This window comes from Mus pahari, chromosome 3, assembly GCF_900095145.1.
Source record: "Mus pahari chromosome 3, PAHARI_EIJ_v1.1, whole genome shotgun sequence".
Lineage (NCBI taxonomy): Eukaryota > Metazoa > Chordata > Mammalia > Rodentia > Muridae > Mus > Mus pahari.
In genome coordinates, this window is record NC_034592.1 from 58,186,867 (window position 1) to 58,212,260 (window position 25,394).

General features: G+C 44.9%; 1 protein-coding gene across 2 annotated transcripts in view; it reads left to right on the plus strand.

Annotated features, from left to right (window-relative positions):
- Rapgef4 (Rap guanine nucleotide exchange factor 4) overlaps positions 1-25,394 on the plus strand; it is a 290,360-nt gene that overhangs the window by 150,882 nt on the left and 114,084 nt on the right. For both annotated transcript variants that reach the window (XM_021194039.1, XM_021194040.1), the window contains exons 5-6: positions 18,155-18,227; positions 22,297-22,316. In XM_021194039.1, the coding sequence (XP_021049698.1) occupies positions 18,155-18,227; positions 22,297-22,316 (93 nt within the window). The remainder of the gene's footprint in view (positions 1-18,154; positions 18,228-22,296; positions 22,317-25,394) is intronic.

Below are 25,394 nucleotides of genomic sequence, written 5' to 3' on the forward strand. Positions count from 1 at the left end.
AAAAAAAAAAAAAAAGATTATAACGATCTTATGTATTTTTTTTTAATTAGTCTTTTGATTTAGTCAGGGCCTTGGGGGCATAAAATATTAGCCATAGTCACATTGGCAATGGATTGATTCAGAGAAATATGAAGAAATAGCTTCAAGAGTGCCAAAAGTCGTGAAGTATATATAGCCCCTTATGGAAATACAATTCATTGATACTGAGAATGGTCATAGTAGATGTGAAGTATGTAGCCCCTATGGAAATACAATTCACTGATGCTGAGGATATCATAGTAGATTGTTACCTCTCCTGCTCTAGGCATCTATGAGCAGCTTGCTCCCACTCTCACCACCTCCTGGGGCTGGGATGAGGATAACTCAGTGGTAGAGTGCTAGTCTGGCATGCCCAAAGCCTACAGTTCAAACCATTGCATTGTAAACACAAGCTAATTCATTCTAAAATGGGCCCCACTCACTGGCATACTGGTATTCACATTGTCACGGTGTGAGTCTTCGGGTGCAAGCCAGTACAAATTTCTTCCCAAACCCTTTGTAAAGAGGCTGCTAGAAAAGTTCTTGAAAAACTCATCACTATGGGCCTCAACTTGTGGGTCACAACCCCTTTGGGGGTCAAAGGATCCTTTCACAGAGATCACCTAAGACCACAACTACTCACATTATGATTCCTAACAGTAGCAAAGTTATAGTTATGAAGTAACAGTGAAAATAAGTTTATGACTGGGGGTCCCCACAACATGAGGAACTGTATTAAAGGGTCACAGCATTAGGAAGGTTGAGAACCACTGCTCTGCATGACGCCCTCCTTTCCATTCTTGGGCTTGAAGACATACAAGACCAGAGCAGCCTACTCTGTATGTGCCCTTCTGCATTGTGGGTAAGACCCGCCCGCCCGCCTGCCCGCCATCGGGGTTTACTTTTAGAATAGTTGAGTATACCACACAGAGGTCGGGCCTGGGCAATAAGAGAACATCATGAAATATGGTTGACACTACAGTTTTAGGATGATCAATTGCCGTAGACCACCCATATTTCCTTCCTTTTAGCTCACTTCTTGTCTGGTGTGGAGTGGCCCACAGAGAATTTTCAAGGCCAGTGGCCCTTCTGGACAGCTCGGTCTGTCCATAGGCTTTTCCAAAGCCATCTTAACTTTATCATGAGTCCTCACTTGTGAAGAGTCACTTTACAATAGTACCTCATTGGTCCAAGATTCTGGGCTCTTGGCACTGAAGCCCTGTTGATTTCCTATGGGAATTCTGAATCTAAATTCCTTTTTATTACAAGGTGGACAATAGAAAGCCAGGGCTAATCTTTCTAAAAGTTACAATTCTAGGTTTTTTTTCTTTTCTTCTCTTTTCACCCTGGGGGGAAGAATTTGGTAGAAGAGAATAGCAGAGCTGTTGGGGGGTTTTGTTGTTATTGTTTGTTTGTTTGTTTTTTATGAACATGTATTTTGAAAGCAAGTATAAGCTACTCCGTAGAAGAGAGAAGAGAATGCTCCATTCATGTACCTTGAATAGGACTTTAGACTGCTCTGGTGAGGAGCTAATGAGAAGAGAAAACTGATCCATGACTATGGAGAATGTGTGCTGAGGTCTGCCTTTGCTCTTGGGATGTTTCAAACTCCTAAGGAGGGTCTCTGTGTCCTACTGTTTGTTTCTCGTTCAAGATCACACCAGCCTTTTGAAATAGTCACACTAACACAAGCACCTGCACACACAGTTTTGGCCTTTAAAGTGGGCGGTGCAGGCTGCAGGAGAGTTGTTGCAACATCGGACTTGAGCTAACTTGAGCTCTCTACATGCTCATTGGCCACTTGGTGCTTTGTACATGGAGCCTCTTCAAAGAGTACCAAGCAGAAGAGCCGTGTTTGGGTTTTCTTTGGAGAGCTCTTCACAGCTCCTGGTATGCGAGGGAGCAGAAGTGGGGAGCGGAGGCCATTCTGCCTTTCCATCTGTTCTAAATGCTCCCTACGAAGTATCCTGCAAACAGCCCACTTTAATGTTTTCTGTTCTTCTTTGTTTTCAATCTTCCCTAGACAGCAGCTGGATTCCGCTTTCAGGACTCTTAATCCCCTGTCGTGTTGTGAGCCATTCTGGTGGGTGGTATTTTTTTTTTTCCCTAGCATCTGAACATGTTTAAATAGAAGTTTAATTTTGTGGAATTTATTATTGGTAATTATTGCTCAAAAGTAGGGCCAGTAAGCATTTCCCGGGAGCCATCTTTCTCTACCCACTCGGCCTCCTTATCTGAGGACTGAGTGCTTTTACCAACCTGAAATGAGATGCATATGCCATACAAAAAACACCAAAGGTTTCATTTTGTGGCTATTGGCTAACATCATTTAACTTTACACAAAACAGTTCTACTTCTGACTTGGCTTCCTGAGACAGTCAAACACAGAATTTTCTGCTGCTGTAGTTTATCTACAAAATTTGTTGATCAATAAGCGCATTAGTCATTGTGGTGCCGCTGTGCTGAAATATTACCAATGGGGTGATTTATAAAGAAGAGAAATTAACTTGGCTCAAAGCATAGGAGGCTGAGGAATCCAAGATGTATCTAGTGAGCGTCTTCTTGCTGCATTACAGTATGGCCAAGGCGTGAAACACAGTGAGTAGAGGGCAGAACTTGCTTTTAAAGCAAGCCCATTCTGGCTACAACAGCAGGAATCCGCTCACTCATCGCCCCCAGAGGGCTTAGTCCTACACAAGGATGCCCTGAGGAAGGTGTGTCTGTCTCATAGGATTTTACAGGGCACACTCAATCCATTACAGGCTTTCAGAAATACATATCTAGTTTTGTATATGAGCAGAAAGAAATTTGGGAAAAGAATGATTAAAAATAGAAGTCAAGCAACACCTGTTGCTAGAATTTTCTCTGGAGCTATTCCCAAATTTGCCTTGTTCAGTTCACGACTTTTTAGCATGAGCTATGTTACCACAGCTGTGCGTCTGTCCTTTCTAATGAGGTTCCCCCTCCCACTGCCTTGCCATCTACACACCACAGCTTTAGTTCAGAAAAGGACAGTGACTGTGGGTGGCTCTGGATGCCACGGCAGCGACAGTGGTTCTTTAACACACTCTCTAAGAATCGAAATTCATATTTTTATTCTCATGTATGGGCACGCGAGTGTGAGTGAGTGTAAGCCATGTGAATGGAGGTGCCCTAGGGGTGGCAGCAGGGGATCCCCTGGAGCTGAAGTCCCAGGCCGATGTGAGGAATAGAGATGGCATCTATCCTCTGGAAGAACAAACTGTGCCTTTAGCCATGGAACCATCTCTCCAGCCGCCAAACCAAAGTCTTATCTGCTATAAACGACTCCCCTTTTCTGCCAGGCTACAGGAGCTACTGTTCTCATAGGGAGGGTTTTACGTATAAGAAGGCAGAAGCTGCCCGAGCTGGGAGATTGTTAACCTTCCTTTCAGGTCTTTCATTTGAATTGTTCTTATTGTGATAGACAGAGTGAAATTACCCAAAGGATGAGGGAACTAGTTTAAGATTTACAAGGAAAATTATCTTAATCTGGTTTTTATCTTTTTTTTTTAGATAATATAATTTTGGGGATACATCATTATGACACTCTGAATTATAATCTATAAATTAGAATATAATTGAGCAATTTGGGTTTAATTCCATCACTCATATTTTATATTAGGCGGGCTTCTTTGCAGGCTTACAGTATTGTGAATTTTTCATAAACAGCTATTTAAAGCCATTCACATAATCAAAATAATATTTATAGATATTCAGGGAATGATTGTTCTAAGGATTGTGTAGAGCAGAAAACCTTACTGTGTTGTGGGCTGCCCCACCCCCATAAAAAAATGGAAGTTTTAGTTAAGTCCCATGAATGGATGTTGTGGAAATTAGTTTCTTTTGGAACACTCCTGCAGTTGAAAGACTAATTTAAATTAGGAGGGCACACTGGGCTTGGAAGAGGGCATTGTGGGAACGCAAAGCATAATTTCCCCCTAAACAAAGACGAGCTTGTTGGAGCACATGCTTTATTGCCTGGAAATTCTATATATATGCAAAGTTGCTCGTCAACTCTCTGTTGGGTTTTGTGTGCTTCGTTTCTCCTTTTGTTTAGAAAGATCAAATGCTGGAAATAGTCTGCATAGCTCTGCACGCTATAGGCACGCAGAGGAACCTACACACACCCATGCGGCATCCTTCCCGCAGGCAGCTCAGGGCTGGCACCACACAGGTAAAATCAGCATATATGCTTCATCAGAGCCCATCCAGAACTTCTGGAACAACACATCTTTTCTTATCCCTCCCTCTGACAGAAATGAGGCTGCACTGGGCAAGTTACGTTCATGTCCTGAGGTCCACTCAGCGTCTTCTCTGCTTTGTGTTGGGCTGTGACTCATATGCAATAAGGTCTGCCCACCTAGAGTGCACAGTTTGATAGTTTATAAATTACATTATGCTGTACAGTTATACAACAACCACAAGTTTTAGCACAAAGTGACACCTTATGCCTGGGCTAATATTCTCCAGCAATCCAGATCTGGGTGAATTCAGTTGGTAAAATGAAGGTACCTGTTATTCGGGATGTCTCCAAGTGGGAGTTCTGGTCTTTGAAACTGCCACTCATCCAACACTTTAGCCTCTTGGTACAACTCGGTTCACCCTGCAATAAATGCATAGTATTTTATAGTTTGCCACGAAGTGTCTCAAAGCCTCCAAATGGAAAACCTAGATGTCGCCATAACCAGATTTAGTGTGACAGGTCCCCAGGTGACTCTCTGGAGGAAGAAGTCCGGTGCAGCCTGACGCCCTATCCTCACGATGGCCACCTCCTGCACATCACTGAATGGGGTCTTGCCTGTGTTAGGGGGTAGCCAGAGATCCAACAGCTGGAACTGAGACTGAGCTAAGAAGACAGAGGCAGGAACTGGGCAGATCGAGGGGGGCGGCAAACATCAGGATGGAAGATTCTCAAAGTAGGAGCCAGAATCTGAAAGGAAGCGGAGGCCAGCAAACATCCAGACGGGAATGAAGCCAAACCCAAGTCAAGCAAAGCTGGTTCAGCACTGCCGAGAGAACCAGGAAGAATTTGGTATGGCGGCTGAGCCCTGCATCGTGTGAAGGAAGCTCATTGACTCCCACAGCTGCCACCTCAGAGTCTGGGGTCACTGACAAGCTAGACCAGCTGGTTTTGATTAGCACAGAGGACAAACCAGAAGGCTATCATTTAAGGGACTGTGGGTGGGCAGAGAAGGCCTAGGCCAGACGCGCTGAGACCCTGGAGTACCGCATGAGGCTTCTTTACGAGGTTCCCACCTCGTGGGCTGTCCCCACCTCTGTGATTATCAGCTCTTAGCGTGTTCTCTAGAGAGGCTGTTTTGTCCAGGTTAAGCTGTGCACCACGTGTAAGGTGGGACAGGAGCAGAGTGTGGTTACTTTCCTGGCAAACCTTCCAAGAAACCTTTAATAAGGTCATGCTCTACTACCCAACCGTTTGTCCTCTACAGATTATTCCACATTTTTTTCCTGCAAATTTTACATATCACTTCATTCAGTATTATAAATCCTTCAGTATTACAAATCAGTGTATCTACTAATTTGGGAGAAATTTTAATATTTTTTTTAAAACAGGAGGACTTTTGTTTAAAGTTGCTATAAATTCAAGAATGAATGCCCATATACTCCCAGTGTTGAGTGACATGCATAAGCCTGGTACCTTCAGATCATACTGTCCTGATTTGTGTTGGCTGGTGGAAAGGTCAGACGTCTTCTAGTGCTATGGAATTGACTGGAAAATTAACATTTGAAGTTAGGTTTCTAAATTGCATCAGCAATCTGCTTTTGCATGTGATCGAAGATTATCTGCATAAATCAGACTTTTCAGCCTCTTCAACTCAGGACATTGAATATAGGGGACACCCTGGACCTTAACGTAGAGCAGTATGGAGAATTCAAGGAAGCCAAAATGTGCTTCCCAGAAAACTGAGTTGACCTCTGGAGGCAGTGGCCAGAGATTAAAATGGCAGTGCCAAAGGAGGTCAGCCAACACAGACTCTGTCTAGGACAGATGGCCAAGGGTGACCCTGGAACACTAGGTGATACCTGAAGAAGATGTGGGTTAACAGAGAACAAAAAAACACTCAGGAGGCTGAGGCGGGGAGATTGCTAATTAAGCCTATCTTGGGCTATAAAGTAGGTGCAAGATGAGCGTGAGCGACCTATCCAAAACAAAAGGTTAAAATGGGCAGGAAAATAAAACCACAGGTTGGTTCTGTGAAAAAATATAAACACCAACAAACTCCTAGTCAATTTCAATGAGCTGGGTTGCTTTAAATGCAAACATTAAACATTCCCTGCCATTTCCTGTAATTTATCCTAAAACTGCCAAAGGTTGAAGTTTTCATTTAAACCCAATTTAAATAAAATTCATTTGTTTTTCTGATAGTACTTTTTCTTTATACATGTTATATGAAAACCCTTTACCAAATTTATAAGAACTCTGTTGATGGTCTGCACATTCACAGCATACTGCCAAGGCGGGGGAGGACGCTGTCATGTGAAGAGAGCTTGGGGGAGATATGCATGCATATCAGTTGGTGTTGGAATGGAAACTGTACATGGCTATCCTATTATTGAGACTAAAACAGAAATTATGCATGGGCTCTCTAAAATTTAACTTTTACCCTTGAACATACTTTAGTTCTACTCTTTCTTCTTCTCTCTGTACTTCCTTTCAATCCACAAGTAAGTATTCATAAATAAGTATTAAACTTTCAAAAATATTATTGGGAGAGGGGAGGTGTTCGTGACCCAGCGCATGGGTAGAGGTCAGAGGACATCTTCCTGGAGTTGATTCTCTCCTGTGACCTTCACATTGGTTCCCTGGACCTAACTCAGGTCCCTGGCTTGCCCAGCAAACACCCCTTCCTGCTGAGTCATTTCACTTGGCATTTGCGGATTTTGGACAAATTAAGTTTAGGTTTTATTTTCATTTACACCAACTGATCACCACACTTTTTCCTGCCTGAAAGCAGGGAGCTCATTCATAAAGAAGAAACACTTCATCGGTACCCGCTCATGCCATCACATGATCTCAGTCCAGATCACTAGCTTTGTGATGGTAGATCTTCATGCACTGGGCCGCCTTTTAGGTCAAGCATTAAAATGAAGCCTTTGACAGAACTAGTCCAGGAAACACATGATGTAGAGGAAATGAGAACTATGTTTATTTTGTGTCAGAGTCCTGAGGACCCTCAGTTTTTTGACTCAGTTCTTCCTTCCTCTTGAGGGGCACCATAGTAATAGCATTTGCTAGACTCCACATACACAATGAGAGAGAATACAGCAGGGTCCCTCTGTCTGTTAGCTTGCAATGGAGCAGACAAGGGAGCTGAGGCAGCACATGTTCAGATACAGGAAATGATGCTCACACTAGTGTTGGAGGCATGATGCTAACTAAGAAAGGCAAAACAGTCTCAGGTAGAGGGTTGGGGACAGACACTCCAAGGACGCAAGTTCAGATGAGACACTGGGAAGGCCTGTTGTGGAGGCCCAGACAGCAGGAGGCTCAGTGTGTTAGCTTCCAAGAGTCCAGCATGTTTGGAAAGGAGTGAGCAGTGGGGAGGCTATGGGAGCTGCAGATAGAGAGACAGGCAGGGCTGGAGAGTACAAGGTTCCCAACTGTCACTGGCACCAACAGAGATGTATAAGGCTGCAACTGGAGGTCACAATCAAGCCATGTCCTTGCGATTTGCTCAGCCTTGCCCATTCTCATACCTCACCCCTCTGAACATAAGACATCTTTGCGTTCTCTTCAGTACTGTTTCCAGCTGGCTAAAGCATCACTCCTATGACTGGTACTCCTAGTGTGCATGTTGGGTGCAGCAGGGCCTCTTAGATCTGTTACTGAGCTTTATAGGTCCAGACTCTAGACAGTCCAGACTTGGAGCAGTCAATAAGAACACAACCTGCAGAGAGAACAGGCGGATGACCCAGAGCAGAGAAAGAGCAGAAGCCACGGCCTGCTCAAAGCTTTCAAGCCTCTCTGCATCCCACAATTCATGGGCATCTTAAGCCTGCCCCGATTCCATAGAGGTATACAATTTGGATTGTTGCTTTAGCTTGACAAAGCTGTCTCTGGTTTGCTCACTGGAACTTGTAGCAGATAACAAAAGCAGTGTAGGCAAAGTGAATCAAGACCATCTAATGAACAAGCTGGAGAAAAGCTGGGCAGATGAGATGCATCAAAGTGGAAATGTTATTCTGGGAGGTTGAGGGGCCATCAGTCAGTGTTCTTGTCTGGTGCAGTGTGGGGATGAATAGTGAACCAGTCATTCTGTGTGGATGTCGTGGGTCCACTGGTTCTCACAGGGCAGGATGGGAGCTAAGGAGGAAGGAAGATGAATGTTTCTAGAGAAAATGAACTGGGAAATGTCCAGTACCTGACCCCCATGGTGAGAGGTTTCGAGGGACTGATCTGGAACTTAAGAGGGAGTTTGGTATCTCTGAGCTAGGGAGGTCTGCTTGACCCTGAACCCAGTCTCTTATGCTCAGCTCCCTTTTTGCTGTCTGCACTCTGTGTACAGCAAGAAAGCAAATCCACCTTGGGTAGTTTTCTCTACAGGGAGGGCAGTCCTATGCTATGATTCTTGGGGAAATGATTCTTCAATGGTTTGTGGGTCCGGAGTCAGTATTATGAATACAGAAACACATTTATTTTGGAATTTATATTTCCTTGGTTTGTATTGGTGATATTACTGTTGATTTTACAAGCACTAGGGATGGGAGAGATGGCTCAGTTGGTATGAGTACTGGCTGCTCTTGCAGAAGACTGCTGGGTGATAGCTGTAATCAATCTATCATCTATCTATCTATCATCTATCTATCATCTATGTATCTATCATCTATTATCTATCAATCTATCTATCTATCTATCATCTATCTATCTATCTATCTATCAATCTATCTATCTATCTATCTATCATCTATCTATCTATCTATCTATCAATCTATCTATCTATCTATCTATCTATCATCTATCTATCTATCTATCTATCATCTGTCATCAAGCCTCCTTCAGTACCAGGCATTCATGCATACACTTACATACATACAGCCTAAACACTCATACACATAAAATAAAAATAAATAAACATTATTTTATTTTAGCTTATGAGAGGGTTTTATACATTAGTTGTAATTCGGAAGAACCATATGTAAGATCTACCTACTTTTGAAGGTTTACATGGTTAAATAAAATGTCAGTCAACTGTTTTCCACAACTGAGGAGACAATTCCTTCTTTTTTTTTTTTTTATTGTTTTTTTTCTCTGTGTAGCCCTGGCTGTCCTAGAACTCACTTTGTAGATCAGGCTGGCCTCAAACTCAGAAATCCACCTGCCTCTGCCTCCCAAGTGCTGGGATTAAAGGCGTGTGCCGCCATGCCCGGCAAGGAGACAATTCCTAATTGTTTCATCTTTCACAGCTTGGATGGTAGCTGGGCAGCAGTGGGTTCAGACCTACTGTGAGCAGAGATGTGCGAGGCAGTCACCATGCCAGAGTCAACTTTGAGATGAATTTCAGCTCAGTAGCATTGACCCACTGTGTGTGCCTCGCTTCCAACTTGAATTCTACTATCAGCCCTTGTTTAATTAATTACTAGTAAACTAAACTAAGTAACCAATAACTAATATACTAACTTATGTTATTTATCCCAGGGAAGCCTCTGAAGTGCCCCCGCCCAACATTTCAGTTAAATACACAGGGATGTGCTGCATTTCAACAAGAATTCAGAGCCTTTGCGATGTCCACAGAAAGCAGATGGAGGCTGCCTCACTTTTGCTTTTAGGGACAAGTGTCCTCATCTCCCTCTGCCCCTGACAGCACACCCCTCTCTCTTTCGTTATTCCTCACGATTCACCAAAACCATTCTCGCGGCTGTCAGGATGGTCCTCTAAGAGCACTCGTACATTCTTGTTTCGGTGTCTGAATGTTTCCCGTTACACTGTGACAGTAGCCTACATCCTAACCATGTCCCCCGAGACCTTGCCATGCTGAGACCTCACCACCATCCTCTTCCCCCGTGCCTTATCCTCATGTTCACCCCCTCTTCTTCCTGCTCATTGACCCTCATCTCTGAGTCAATGTCATTTTCCTGATTTCGAAATCTAAGCCACCCCACCTCCTACCCGATAGTTTCCCAACCATGGCTTCAGCCTTCTCAGTTTCTTCTCTAGTATGGCTGCAGCTGTTCATGGGATCATGTATGAATGGCTGCCCTTGTGAGGTCTCCACAGTTCTTCCAGGAACCCCCCTGGGCCTCCCTTGTCAAGGCTGTGTAAGGCATCGATCAGCAAGTGCTGTCTAAAAGAATGTGTATTCATTATCTCTTCCTTCAGTGCTAACGTGACCTATGTTCTGAGGAGTGAGACCTGGTCACTGAGTGCTTACAAGTGGTAATTCTTCTTTCGGTTGATAGTACTTGGGGAACCCACCCATACTGGTCAGCATCTTGGGCATCATTGGTATCTCAAGTGGGTTGGTTTAACAGTGACCTCATATGGTCACTTGTGGCTCTTAGCCTCTTAAGACACTCAGCTCAGTGGCCTTCTCAGAGCTATCATAAGAGAGCTGTTCTGACATCTGGATCTTTGTGTTCTTCCTTTCTCCATCACTCTGGAACTGCTGTCTCTCCCCTACACCAGTTTGCTATACAGATACAAAACGGTATACTATGGGCTTTTTGTGTATTTTATTTTGAGGTAAGACCACAGTTGTCCTAGGCTGGCCTTGAACTTGCTGTGTAGTAAAGGATGGCTTTGAACTCATGATCCTTCTGCCTCTACTTCCCAAATGCTGGCATTACACGCCATTATATTCTGGAATTATTTTTAAAGTCCTTTGATTTAAGTTACGTGCTTAAGATAAAACAGAAACATTTTAGATTATTTATCTGTGATTTTTTTTAAGCCTATGATTTAGGTTCTTATATTTCCATAGCTCCATTTAGCACATATCCATACGTATGCTATATCCCTTATACAGTGTGCCTGTCACAGCCTCGGTTACATAAACCCATGATGTGGAAAACGACCACGTTTCCCCAAGCTGTGGTGGTTTTGTTATGAAATGTCAGATACAGTAAGTTAGCTCTTTCTCAACCTTTGTCTATTGTTATTTTCTGTATTGTTGTTGTTGTTGTTGTTGTTGTTGTTACCAATAAGCAGTTACTACCTAATATTTGCTGGGTGCGTTTATAGCTTTTACTCTTTTCCTCACGAGGCTCTGAAAGTTGGGTATAACTGTCTTATCTTAGTTCCTTACCTGGGAGACAGGGGCGAGCATCTTCAAGCTCACACGGGCAGCGTTTGGCAGAGTCAGAACTAAGGCTGCAGGCTTGCATGATGCCAATGTCTGCATGCTTTCCACAACATCAGAGGTCCTCCATTTTTTTTTCCCACTGAAGTTCCTGAACACAGAGGAAATCAATACATAAGGCCTGGGGTCTAGACCCTTTGTAGCTAGAAGTAGCCAGCAGCCAGTTCAGAAATTCTTTGAAGTCCCACGCTTTCATCTTTAGAATTTATGCAAATTGATCTTTCTACTCTATAATATAAATGTATAAAAGTAATCCTTTCAACTACTTGACAGAGAATAAAATTGAAACTCCAGGGAAGAGCGGCCGTTGCTGCTTCTCCGGACTTGCGGGGTGCCACTCTGGGAGAGCCTCAGGCCTCCCAGGGAGAAGGTCCCTGATGCTGTGTGGGGCTGCACATCTCAGATAGCCTTTGTATCAACTGCTCCCCCTGCAGAGCTGGGACTCAGCTCCAGGGCCTCAGGCACTCTAGCCTGAGCTCTGCTTCAGTCCATGCTCTATGCCTTCCCTTGTTTGGTTGACATTGGAACTCACGGTGTCACCTAGACTGGCTTCCATTTTAAGATGGTTCTGTCTCAGGCTCTGTTAGCACCGTTTTGTTGTTGGGAAAGCTTTTTAGTGACAGAAGACACCATCACACGGGCAATATTTGTAACAGAGAATGGAGCCTCTAGGAACACTGCCTTCCTTGTCAATCCCAAACCAGGCTCTGTCGACGCTGTGTGGAGGTGTTTGAGTGATGTCAATCTTGTGGGGAGCCTAGAGATACTTTAATTGTGGTTTGTAAGCCTTCAATTTTTTAGGAACCTAAGGCATGTTTAAAAATGAAATTGCGCTTAAAGCTATAATTTATAAAAAGCGGTGAGAGTGAAGACACTCTCTTTTCTACAGGCCTTGAAAGTTGTGCTTGTATTGTGTGCTTTTCCTGAGGGTCCCATCAGCAGCCCCTGTTGTGTTTTCTGAAGAGATAAGGAGAGAACAAATATGGTTGGTGGATGTGTAGTCAGGTGTGGGGGGAGGGATGCCTCCACGGGCCCATGCTGAGGCATCCCTACCTCCTGAGGGACCAGCCACAAGAGGTATGTATAGTAGAGAATAGAGTTTATTCAGGGGAGTAGATTTGAGAGGGTAGTAGAGACAGAGAAAGGCAGAGGGAGAGAGTAGTGAAGTAGAGGCTGGCTATTAGCACATGGAGAGAGACTGGGAGGGGAATGGAGAGAGAGGGGGAAGGGGCGAGAGGACAGAGCAAGAGCAGGAAGGCAAGAGAGAGTGGAGTGAGTCAGGCACACCTGGCTGTTGCCAGGTAACTGTGGAGTAGAGCTTAGACAAAATGCCATCAGCCCCTAGTTGTGCAGAACAAAACCGAGATGAGAGACACTGGGTGTCTGACTCAGTGTTTTACTGGTGAGGCTCAAGCCGGGGGAACTTGTCTTCAGGGACCCTGCTGATGGGTAACCTTCATTGGAAGAGCTGCACTTTTAGCTTTTCTGAGAGTACAGGAGGGGTATCCACTAGTCCCATCAGCATCCACGGCAGGGTGGCCTCATGGGAAAAGATACATTATGAACCCCTGGGTCTCAGGACAGCCAACCCAGGCTGTATTGATTTGCCATGCTCGTACCTCCCCCAAGACAGGGCCTTCTGAAAGATGTTGTGTATGGGAGCTAATGCTTCTGGAATGGAAAGCCTGAGCTGTTACAAGTGTCATAGATGAGGTTACATTCTGGGGGGCCACGGTGCAGGAGTTTGGGGGGGTAACATCAGAGCTCAGCACTTTCTCCTCCCCACCCCCCAGAGCTGATTCTGATCTTTCCTCAGCTCACTGCTGCTTTGCCTTGGCTGAGACCTGGTCATTTGAGAACCTAGGTTAGTGGCATAGCTCTTTCCTAAGTTGCTGTGGCCACTTGGAAAGTGCCCGTGTGAGTCACAGAGCCTTATTGTATTGTGGCGGGTTGGGATATAGAAAAGGGTTTTCAGGGAAAGGTCAACCAGCACCCCAAAGAAGACAAAGGGCTCAGCTAAGCTACCACACTACCTTAACTGCTGAGGTGTATGGTGTGTGTGTGTGTGTGTGTGTGTGTGTAATGGCAAATGACAGCCATAAAGACCTGCTGGGTCACTTCTGAAAGACTGCTGCCCTCAAGCTCATACTGACCAGTAGTGACTTATATATGTGGGCGTCATTAAGCATGGCCTTCCCACTGCTTTTGATTTCTGTTTTAGTTTTCAGAAATGGGAGCTGTTTTTAAACTTCTATGAAGATGTGAACTGTTGCACCGTGTGGGTTTATCAATACAGTCATTTTACTTGATCAATACAGTCATTTTACTTTATCAATACAGTCACTTTACTCTTACTTCCCAGTGACCCCCTGCATACATGTCAGCACCATTAGAAAGTGGCCCAGTATCCAGTCTGTCAATTTATGGCCTCCAGAGGACTGAAGGGTTCCTCCCTCCTCTGTGTGTCACCCTATCCTGGGCTGCCATGGTCACTTCACCTAGTGCCACATGCGCTTTGCCGCTGAGTGCCGCTGGGAGCTGATCCCACTAGGACAGCCTGTGTTCTCTCAGCCAAGAGCGCTCCAGGCTTGACTCTGCACAGATGTTCCCTCATCTGTTCCTGGCCACACACACAGAGCATTTGCTTGATGATTTAGCACATCTCCCTGTGCAAGCCTAGAATATCTATCCCATGCCCCTTCCTATCCAGTAATTTCTAGGCAGTAGCCTTAGGCTTCACAGACACTGCTTTTTTATACTGCTTGGAAGGCCACTAACTAGAGATCTCATGGAAGCAAGTCTATGGGGATCTCCCAGCCCTGCCTATTCATTGTGGAGTCCAGAACTGAAATTTTAATCTCTCATAGGATACAATGTATGGCATGTAGGGGTGTGTGTGTGTGTGTGTGTGTGTGTGTGTGTGTGTGTGTGTTTGGGTTGTTGCCACCACCAAATATACTGGAATAAAACAATTACCATTTTGTATTACATGAGGGACCTCCAAGCCAAGAGTTCTACAAGGGCACAGGGAGATTACTTGTCAGCTAAACCCAGTCTTGACATCCGTTTGGAAGGCCAGGGCAGCTGGAATAGTGGAGCCGAGGCTGACTGTCTACCACCAGGTGCCCTTTCAATTTCACTTGGGTGTTTTAGAGTATGGTCAGGGGCTTCTAAGAGGTAGCATTTGGAGAGCTCAGGTCCCTGCAAACCATGTGCTTGTGATCCAGCCAGGGAAGTCACCCAGTGTCACTTCAGCCACATTCTATTGGCTATGACTTCAAGAAAGTGGCCCACAGCCTCTCGGTTAGTGGGGATCAGGAAAGCATGCGGGGTGTGATGGAGTGCTATGCTTATCTTGAGGAATCTGCTTCAGTCCACTGTCGGACTACAACACTCCACATCCATGCAGAATGCAGTCTCCTTCCTTAAGAACACCAAAGTATTTTCCTACTTTGGTATCATCTCAACAGTTCAAGAGTGCTTCATCTAAGTCAGGACTAGATGTGGGCCAGGTCCCCACAGAGGCTCTTTCTCAGAGACAGCTCCCCTGGTATTAGTCTCCATTTGACACCCGGGAATAAGAAGTTAGCTGCTTGCTTTCTGATACCTGCTAAACAGTGATGGTAGGGACAAGAACTCACCAGACATCCCTCTCCAAAAGGGAGGGGTTGGTGTGAGTGGCGGACAGCAGTCCAGGACAGTTCTACGCTCAAGTTGGGAAAATGGCTACAGTTCTTTGGTTGAGATACACTCTGGCTCCCTGGGAGTTATTTCAGTGTCTTTTTTTACTTCACAAAAATAGTCTGGGTACAATTGAGTCATTTTCTTCATGCTCAAAAACCTTCGGAGAGCCAAAGTTTTCTTTTATTGTGTATTGTCATATTTTTTTAGTCCAATAGAGTGTTACTAGTTTAAAATATTGGTGAGTATCTTAGGTATCAGCTTTTAGTAGACAAAAAAAAAAAAAAATCTCTCCTTTTTCTCCATCCTCTTCCTCTTTAAGCTGCTGTCCACAGCCCTCTAGCCCCACTGTGGCTCCTCTTACTCTTTAATCCTCAAATCAAAACCACATGCTTTATGCTTTGTTACAATGTAACTTCACTATCAGATACCAAGTTCCCAGTTAGGTTTCTCTTGCTGCATAACAATCTGTAGGAAATGTAGTTGCATCTCCCAAGAGTTGTTCTGTGTCCACAGATTCAATGGGGCAGGAGCAGGAACTGGGTCAGGTAACAGTGGGAACAACTTACCTCTCTTCATGATATCTGAACTTCAGACTACTTAACAGCCAACATGACCTGAATTGCTGGAAGTGATTTAACTGACTATGGGCAGCTAATCTGGAAGATGCTTCACTCCTCTACCAGCAGTGGGCCAAAGGATGGGACAGGCTGAGAGGGTAGACCCTGCGTGTAAACATGACCTGCTATTTTTCACAACTCCTTGCTTCTTTAGGTTTTTCATTTTTGATTGTATCATGTTTTCATTTCATTTCATGTGCTTTCATAGTGGAAAGCTTGCTTTGAATTAAGTTTATTATCACATATAAAATAGCAAAGAATGTGAGCTGGTCTGGTGCCCAGAGGGTAGGTAACAAGAGGCAGTCAAAAGTTCCAAAGTGCATATGGCGAAAGCCGTGTCTCTCTCTACTCACTCTTGGCCACATCAGCTCTTTTCAGAAGCCCTCTTGTTGCCCTCCTCTTACGTTCAGAGATGCTCTTCATGGTTGCAGATCCTTATATTTATACACAGACACCTGTTCTTGTATTACTACAAAACAGTATCATACTATATACATCACACTGCAGGCTATCCTGTGTTTGTGTGTGTAGCATATACTTGTGTGCACATGTACATGCAAGTGTACCCAATGTTGAAATAAAACTCCATCATATATATGTGTGGCTGGGTGACACCAGTACAGAGAGAGCTTGGTGATGCCCATGGTTGAAGGCATCCACTGGTGGTGGCCTTGGGATGGGAACCCCATGGAGAATGCTAATACAGTAAGCACAAACACTTTTTGTGCCCCATGCCTCGGTAACTAAACAGTTGGCTAGTCGGTGAGAGCAAGGGTCCTTGTCTCCTGTCCTCTGTAGTGTGCCCAGTTGCCTGGGACATTGACACTCAGCGATGGAAAGTCCAAACACACATCTGACATTCAGCTGACCTGGTCTTCCCTGGAGATTATCCGGGTTCCTGTTCTCAAAGTCGCAGCCCCAGGGATTCACACTGGGGGAGCCACGGACCAGGTGCTCTGGGCTTGGAGGAAGGTCAGTCAGCCCTGCTTCCTGGGTCCATGAAGAGCACTGTCAGTCCCAAGAGAAGGTTTCTAAGCAAAATAAACTGGCCCCTTAAATATAACAGGCGTTCTTTCTTTAAGAAGCCTGCCAGGGGATCATAAAAAGCACAAGACCAAGAATGCAAAGGGTTAAGGAGGGTCGCAAAGCTTTCTCGGAAGGGAGCAGCTCTCTTAAGCCCTCTTTGAAACTGTGTAGGGCACAGGTGAGCTGAATGTCCAGAGTGCCACGCCATGAAGAAGAAGGTAGATGATACTAGAAGACAGAAGAGATTCAGAACTGGGAAGGTGTCAAGGGATTGACAGTAATACTGGGCAATGTTTGGTGCTGTAGGCATGTCTGAGTGATGAGCTCAGAGACAGGGATAATCTGCCATCTTAATGTTAGCATGCACACAAGTTGATTTAGTGCTTCCTAACTGAGGGGGGTGGTGGTACGGGGTGGGAGGAGCTACTCATATCTTGGCTAGAAGGCTCTTTAAAGAAAGTACCATGACAACACTGTTAAAATGGGCCAGATGGTTGCTGGGTACCTCTAGCTACCAGCTGCCCATTGCTACAGATGAAGTCTTTCTGCTGGTGTTTGTATGACACACATTAATCAGGAGCTGGTTCTTTTGATGCTGTTTAACATTTACCTGTGTGTGTGTGTGTGTGTGTGTCACTGTGATTATAAACCATAAATATACATGATACCACACAATCAGTAAAATTACCCACATTTCATTGTGCAAGGGAGGAAGCTGCATTTATTGCCTGAGAGCATTCACCTTTTATTTGTTGTAAATGCCCCTCCTTTCTAGCCTGATGCTCACCAAACCTTCTCCTTCCCACACAACACAGACGCTAATCACATACATCCCGGAGCCCCAAGTTTCAGAGCATGCCTGGACCAAAAGCCAGGGGAAGACAATCCAGGAGCATCTAAATTAAGCCAGATGGTTTTATTTGACAATGTAACAAAAGTGCTCTGGAGGGGGTCACATAGCAGGCAGGTGTACCCTGTGAAAGGAAGGAGGCAAACAGAAGCCAGTCGGGCTTCTTTCATAGAGACACGTTCCAGGAGCCGCTGAGCGTTTCTTTTGGCTTTGAAAGAGGCTGATTCGGAGGCATTCACCTCAGAGGTAGGCAGCAAGGTTTCTGTGATCTGAGCCTGTAAACACTCAGCGCTGGTTCTCAGGTGCCTGAGTGTACAGGGCGTGGAGAGGTAGGAACCCCTTCACTCCAGCTCTACAAACGCATACCTGGTAAATGAAGCAGCTGAGCGGAGCCCTGCCCTGGGCAGAGGAAACACACAGTCTCACCTAGGAAGCCCCTCCCTGAACCCCCACATCTTTAGTTTAAACCCAGAGCCCCTGAGAGCATACTTCCTGGCTCTATAAATAAGAGCCTCTGACACCCAGGAGCTCTGCTCTTTCACATGTAAATAAATGAACAAACGCTCCAAGCAAGTAATTACCTGTGTGCTGACTTCACAATCTTGTCTGATCTTGTCTTGCAGAAATACCGACAGTATATGGCCGGACTTCTGGCTCCTCCCTATGGTGTTATGGAAACGGGCTCTAACAATGACAGTAAGTAAAATGTGAATGTTTTGTGTCTGGAGATTTGTTGTGTGCTATGTGTTTTCATGTAACAACAACAACAACAAAATGTTGTACACCAGCACGACAGAGGACCCTGACTCTGGTGTAAGTCCAGCAGCTCGCACTGGAGCTAATGCACACGTGGTCTGAGCTGTGGGGTGTTCGCTAGTAGCAAGTGCCAGCTCTGGTGCAGGCTAGGACTTCCACATACTGGACATCCACATGCTTGGAGCATTTCCGTGTCCTTTTCAAAATGGGATTCCAGAGCTGTGTTTGACTCGGCACATGTGGAGTCCGGAACCCAGCTCCTGTTTAGTTTATAGTTCCATTGGCCTTAGAGAGAAGCTAAAGTCATTTGTTCCTGTTAAATGGCCCCTTCTAATCCTGGCCTTTTGTTAGGTTCTAGGTGCTCTACCCACACAGGAAGGCAGTTTAACTTTGGTACTCACGACACAAATGTAAATGTAGCTAAGTGGTGTGGTAGACACCTTCGATGTAAGCCAGCAAAATATCAGGCTCCTATGAGAAACCCACATCTACCTAAGGTTTAAAAATAGTGGTAGGGTGAGTCATGTGGTACTTTTTAAAAGATTGGTTTTATTTTGATGTATGTGTCTGTATGTGTCTGTGCACATGCATGCAGGTTCCCTTAGCGGCCACAAGAGGGCATCAGATTCCTTGAAGCAGTTGTGAGCCATCTGACATGGGTGCTAGGAACTGTTCCAGTCCTCTGGCAGAACAGAACATGATCTTAATTATTGAGCCACCTCTTCAGTCCTCTTCCTTCCATCCCATCTTCCCTCTTCTAGGTGCCTGTGTGCATTCACGTGTGTGTGTGTGTGTGTGTGTGTGTGTGTGTGTGTGTGTGTGTGCCTGTGCATGTGCGTGGAGTATTTGAACTTGTGGCACCTTGACGGGCAGCTATGGACGTGGCACTGAGTGTCATCCCTCTCCCTTTCTCCTCGAAGGTCACTCTCATTCCTGACTTGTTAGTTTCTGCAGGGCTACCCTCTTGCTTGTCTTGAATCTTCAGGATTTCTCACTTTCTACCCCACAGTTTTGCTGCCACTGCTTTTCTCTATAGCCCCTCCCACCTCCCCATATCTGCCTCCCCCAAAAGGGAGGGGGCCAGCCCTTCCTTCCTTCCTTCCTTCCTTCCTTCCTTCCTTCCTTCCTTCCTTCCTCCTTCCTTCCCTCCTCCCCTCTCTCCCTCCTTCCCTCCCTCCTTCCCCTTTTTCTTGCCCTCCCTCCTTCCCTCCCTCCTTCCTTCCTTCCTTCCCTCCCTTCCTCCTTCCCTCCCTCCTTCCTTCCCTCCCTTCCTTCCTTCTTTTTGTTTCTTCTCCTCCTCAGTTCCCTTCCTTTCTTCCCCCTCTTAGCTAAGCTAGGAATAACCAGTTCACTAGGAATGCCCAAGTTTAAAAAACAAACAAACAAACAAACAAACAACCGTGCTGTCTCCTAGCTATGACCACAGGCAAACCACTGATGTGTTGTGCCTCAGTTTCCTCATAGGGTTGTTGTATTAAATGAATCAAAATGTGTCACGAGTCTAAAAGAGTGCCAGGCACAAAATAATTTCACATAATGCATTAGCTATTATGTCCTCGCCCATAGCCACTTACTTAGCCCCATGGAGTCTGGCTTCTGCCCAGGACTTTAAATGAATTCCTCCACAGTTACGTCACTAATAGACTTGGTGGCTCCCATTGTTCTTATTAATTTAATAACTTCCAGCCCTGCTCTTCTCTCTGGGATCTTGAGGCCTTGTTGCATGGTCCCTGTGTCCCTGCATTATTCTCCACTTGCAGAGGAGCCTGGACTTGGTGCTCTCTCTCCCTGTATCCCTGTATCCCTGCATCCCTGCATCCCTGCATCCCTGCCTCTCTTCCCACTGTCTTCCCGCACACCTGAGACTAGCCTAACCTGCAGTCTTCCGGCCTCGGCCTCCTCATGTCTAGGATTATGTGTATACATCCCCACCTGGCTAGGAGGCCTTTTGAAAATATAGGCTTTTCCACATGCATTCCAAACTTCAACCAGATGGGGAATAATAGCTGCCATTATTTCCCTTAAAAACATCTACCATCAAGCCGATATTCAGATTTCCCAAACTTAATATCTTTATTATAATTGCTCAAGTGGACCTAGTCAAGTGGCAGCCTTTTTAAAAAATAATAATTATTTATTATATTTGTTTATTCTGTGAATGTTTGCATAAGTATGTGCCATACCATATGCATGACAATCAGAGGAAATTTTACATCAGTCAGTTCTCTCCTTCCACCACGTGGGTCCAAGGGATTGGACTCAGGTCAAGCTTGTAGCAAGTACTTTTACCTGTTGAGCTATCTCACCACCACTACCCTATTTTTTTGGATAGAGTCTTACTAAGGACCCCAGGCTAGCCTGAGGCTCCTGACCATCCTGGCTCAGCCTCCTGATACTCAGATTACAAGTGCATAATACCAATGCATTGTCTTTAATTTCAAAAAGCTCCCTTTTCCTCCTTCTTGCTATTCTCATCTCTCTGTTGTGCAACCAGATGAAATAGCTGCCATCATTTCCCTTAAAAACATCCACCATCAAGCCGATATTCAGATTTCCCAAACTTAATATCTTTATTATAATTGCTCAAGAGGACCTAGTCAAGTGGCAGCCTTTTTAAATGAATAATTTCAATGTTTACCCTTGACTTCCATGGAAGCTAGCAGTCCAAGAACCTTCACACCTTAGCCCAACTCTCAAGACCCACATGGCTGAAAAAAAATCACCTTTTGTAGTAGCTTCCCACAGGTATATTAAGGTCCAGTTGTCCATGTGTAGTGATCTGTGTGATGGTATCTTCTATTTACTGAAACAAGTCAGGGAGTCAGGCTGCTGCACCCTGGCTCTCCTCGGGCAGTCCTGGTCAGATAGTTTTCTCAGTGGGTGGGTGGAGGATGAATTTCAGAGTGATGGCACAAGCCACCTGGCTCCTTCTGACATATCTGGGGTGCTGTGGCAGACCTGCCTGTCAATGCCCCTGCTTCCTGCCTTCGTATTTGTGTCTTGAGACTCTCCAGAATAAAGGGACAAAGCTCTAACTAGACAGGTTTTCCAATGATCTCTTTAGTCTGAGACCTCTTGTCTACTACTTTGCTACTACTGGGATGAGCACCCTGTTCTGTTAAGGTTGATATGGCAATTGTGTGGCCATATCTGGAGACACTACCCTGTATACTTAGAATTTGGATACACTGTAGTCTTGTGGTGCAAATCACCTTACACTGAGCCAGTCGTCAGAAGCAAGAAGGGACAGGAGGCCCATCTGCACGGTTTTTCCTCCCTAAGTTACCTCTTGTGCCTTCTACCCCAAGCTTCGTGTGCTCAGCTAAGATATGGCTTCCCACGGTTACCTTCTTCTTGTGTTCACCAAGAGAAAAGGAGCCAGGGCTGCCTGTGGTAGACACTGGTGTAATGTTTGTAAATGAATGAATATGTGATTACATGTAAGAACCGTTGATTTTTTTTTTTAGTTAAGGGAACTGAGAAAAACCTTGGTTTCAAATAGCTGTTGCCATGCTCAGGCCTGGTCTAAGCATAACAGGAAGGTGACACGCTTGCAACTGAGTTGCTCTACTGGCTTTTCTACGCTCCTTGCACTGAAGTCAGATCACTGGAGCAGAGCAAGGCGCTTTGTGTCATAAACATTGTGTATATGCAACTGCAGAATAGATATATCCTGCAGTTCTAAGTGCACTGGTGTCCAGTCAGTGTGGTTAGCGGCTTGCATGGTATAAAGGAGTCACGGAGTGATTTTTTAACCACTGGGAGGGTAAAGCATATGACAGAGACAAAATAAGTCTGGGTTTTGTTGCCTGGACGCATAGCTCTCTGTTCTGGATCCTTAGTTTTGATGACTGCTGCTGTCTTTCTAAACAGTCCTTGTAAGCTTTTATGGGTGCACAAATAGAAAACACAGACATGTCACTGGGCTTCCTTCAGCAACGGATTGGGTGCTGTTGAATAGGCTGATCGTACCATTTATGGCCTCTCTTGTCTCTCTTTCCCCCTCCAGGGATTCCCGACAAGGAGAATGTGAGTAGCCACTCTTTCTGCCTCGCTTCTATAAACTGTCCTAAGGTAAAACATAAGCACAGCTACCTTCTAAGCAAAGAAAGCTCTCCATCCACAGTCAACAGAGCAATAAATATTATTCTAATCTCACTGTAGCATCTTGGGTGAGTCACTCAGAATACCCAGGGGAGTAGGGTGACTGCTGGGACACGATTGTCACATGTTTCTGGTGCTTAAACCAAAGAAAGATCATTCTAGTGCCAAAGCATGTAAGTGCTAAGTGGTTTCTTTTTTCCCCATGATGCACATCCATCAATAGAGCAAATTATTATAAGAGTGTGAAGAAAACCAGTTGCTTTTCCTTAATGGGAATGGAAACGATGAAAGCCAGGGTCTGTTGATGAATTTGCCTAATTATATTCACGTGCACTGAGGTCGCCATTTCTCTCTGGAAACTGGGGGGTGACTAATTGCTGTAATTGGCTTCTGAAAACTGGTAAGAGAAACTATTAAGATACAGCTTCCAGGGCTGGGTGTGGTGGCACACGCCTTTAATCCCAGCACCCAGGAGGCAGAGGCAGGTGGATCTCTGCATTTGAGGCCAGCCTGGTCTACAGAGGGAGTTCCAGGACAGCCAGGGCTATACAGAGAAACCCTGTCTCAACAAACAAACAAATGTAAAAAGGTACTGCTGCCAACAACAGTGTCCAGGATATATATGCTAAGGATGGGAGTAGCTCAGTGGCTTGTCTCTCTAGCAGATTATGATGGTGTTGATTCTATTAAATGCACTGCAGCCTTACGCAGCAACATGGAAAGCTTACAGGACGCCTAGGGACCTTGTGACCTTGGGTTAGTTCTCAGATGTACCACCTTGTGATGCTGTTCTTGATTGCTATGCCCAGGTGACCATGTTACTGAATTGCTGCCCTTCTCTTTCTTGTTCTCAGTCCCGTAACTGTGGGCAGATATACAGTCTTCATTAAATCCATGTGTCGTGTGTATCCCTATTCAGAGAGCTGACTCTGTAAGCCACCCTCTTTTTGCAGTGCAGGCTGGGGTCCCACCCCACTGATCTACCACTTCAGACAGGGGTTCCAGTCTTAGCAATGCTACTGTAAATGTCACACCAAGTTCTGACTTTATTTAGTTCAGCAAAAGCGTTTCAGAGCCCAGCTGTAGGCCTTCTAGTAGCTATTTGGTTTACTTAAACATCCTTGACTCATTTTTTAAGATGTGGCTGTTAGTCCTGACTATCTCAAATGTCTATGATGAATATTGAATGAGATCATTTATAAAAATATAACGTGAGAACACTCGAGCTGAGAGATGTTAGGATTGTTGTTGTAATTAGTATTTTCCCAACCATCATTTTCTAGTTATCTTTTCTCTCTGAAAAATATCCTCACCCCTTTAAAAAAAAAAAAAAAGCAAAAACAAAAACAGAGAAACGAAAACAACAAACAAACAAACAAATAAAGCAGAGGAATAGCTTCACAAGATTCCCAAGCAACAGGCTACAGTGTAAAGTTGCAAGCAAATCCTGCCACCATTTTGGATTTGGAAGTCCCAGAGCTTCCACGCTGTAACAAATAGCCAGTAGATTGTGAGATAAATCAAGACGGTAAAATGGTCTCAAACTTCCTCAGCAAGGGACAGCTGGCGATTTGGAGAACACAAAATGCCAGGGCCTTTGGGGAGCTCACACGGTCTAAGCTTCAAAAAGCAATTCCAGTACTTTTCGTCTCTGGGTGACCTTTAGGTTGTGGCCCCCTGCAGTGGGACCCACAGACACGGGGGCTCTAAGCCGAGGACCAACAGCTGTTGTGTGCTCATCTCCAGACAAAAATAGGAATCTGAAGTTTGCAGGACCTTAGATCCAGTGAATTGTGGGCAATGTGTTACCATTGAAAGATTTGGGGAAGTGGGCAAGCTTTCTGCCTGGCGTTAGAACTAGCAGAAACTTCCGGGGATTCTTTTTGACCGATCTCTAGCAAACCATAAAGCACGTGTACTCCGGACTAGCAAACAGAATAGATGTAATGGTACCAAATGCAGTTTGGGAAAATTTCCAGTGCAGTCAGAGAAGGCAGAGATGATGAAAGACATTCATGAGTAGAGTTGAAGTTCCAGAGAGATAAAAAGAGGCCTGAGAACCTTAAAGTGGGGCTAATTGAAAAATTTCCCTTTAAAGGGACAAGTCAGGATATCATGTTTTCTTTTATCCTTTCTCTTCTTTAAGTACATGCTGAGAGACACTATTCCCACGCGTTCCCAAATAATGCTAATATGCCCGTGGGATGAAATGAAAGCGCTCAGATGATTGCTGCGGCGTCTGCACAGATTCTTTGTAGAAAGAATCCACTCTTCTTCCTCGCTTCCACTCATGGGTTTGTTAATTACCGTGTTTAACTTTTAATCAAACACGAGGACACCAATGTGTATCATTTTGAACTACCTCGACAGCTCTGTGTTATTTCTAGACCTGGTCTTACTGGGCATAAATAGAACTTTCTTTTCCCTCAGTCCCATATGGCCAGTTGCTGGATTGTTTTGTCTAAGGGCCAGGGCCATCAGTCAATGCAGGTTGGGCCCAGGACACCAGAACCTCCGTGGTGGTGGAGAGAAGCGTTAGAGAAGGCTGTGGAACCAATAGAACAATGGACTGTTTTCACAGTGCTGTGACTGTAGACCGATGTTGCTGTTACTAAGCCATCCCTCTCCTGGATCTGTATGATCTATAGTCCTTGCATGCCCAATCTGGCTGACCAGGTTTCAAACTACAGTTAAAACCCTAGGTATGAACTTTCCACCCATTGTGACAGCTAGCTTTTAAGGAAAGGAGACTTTCTGTGAGATTTTTGTCCCCGGTGAGATTTTGTTGTTTAGAGAGTTCCAGTCTTTCCAAGTGAAAAAAAGCAGGAGAATTGACTCTGTGATCAGAAAGCTGCTAAAAATAAAAATAAAAAAAATAAAAATAATAATAAAATAAAATAAAATTCCATTTCCCGAATGACCAACATCTCGTTTCCACTTGAAGTGTCCTTTCCTAGGCAGTTGCAGAGTCGACACAGAGCTGTCTGCAGCGGCCCCCTCAAA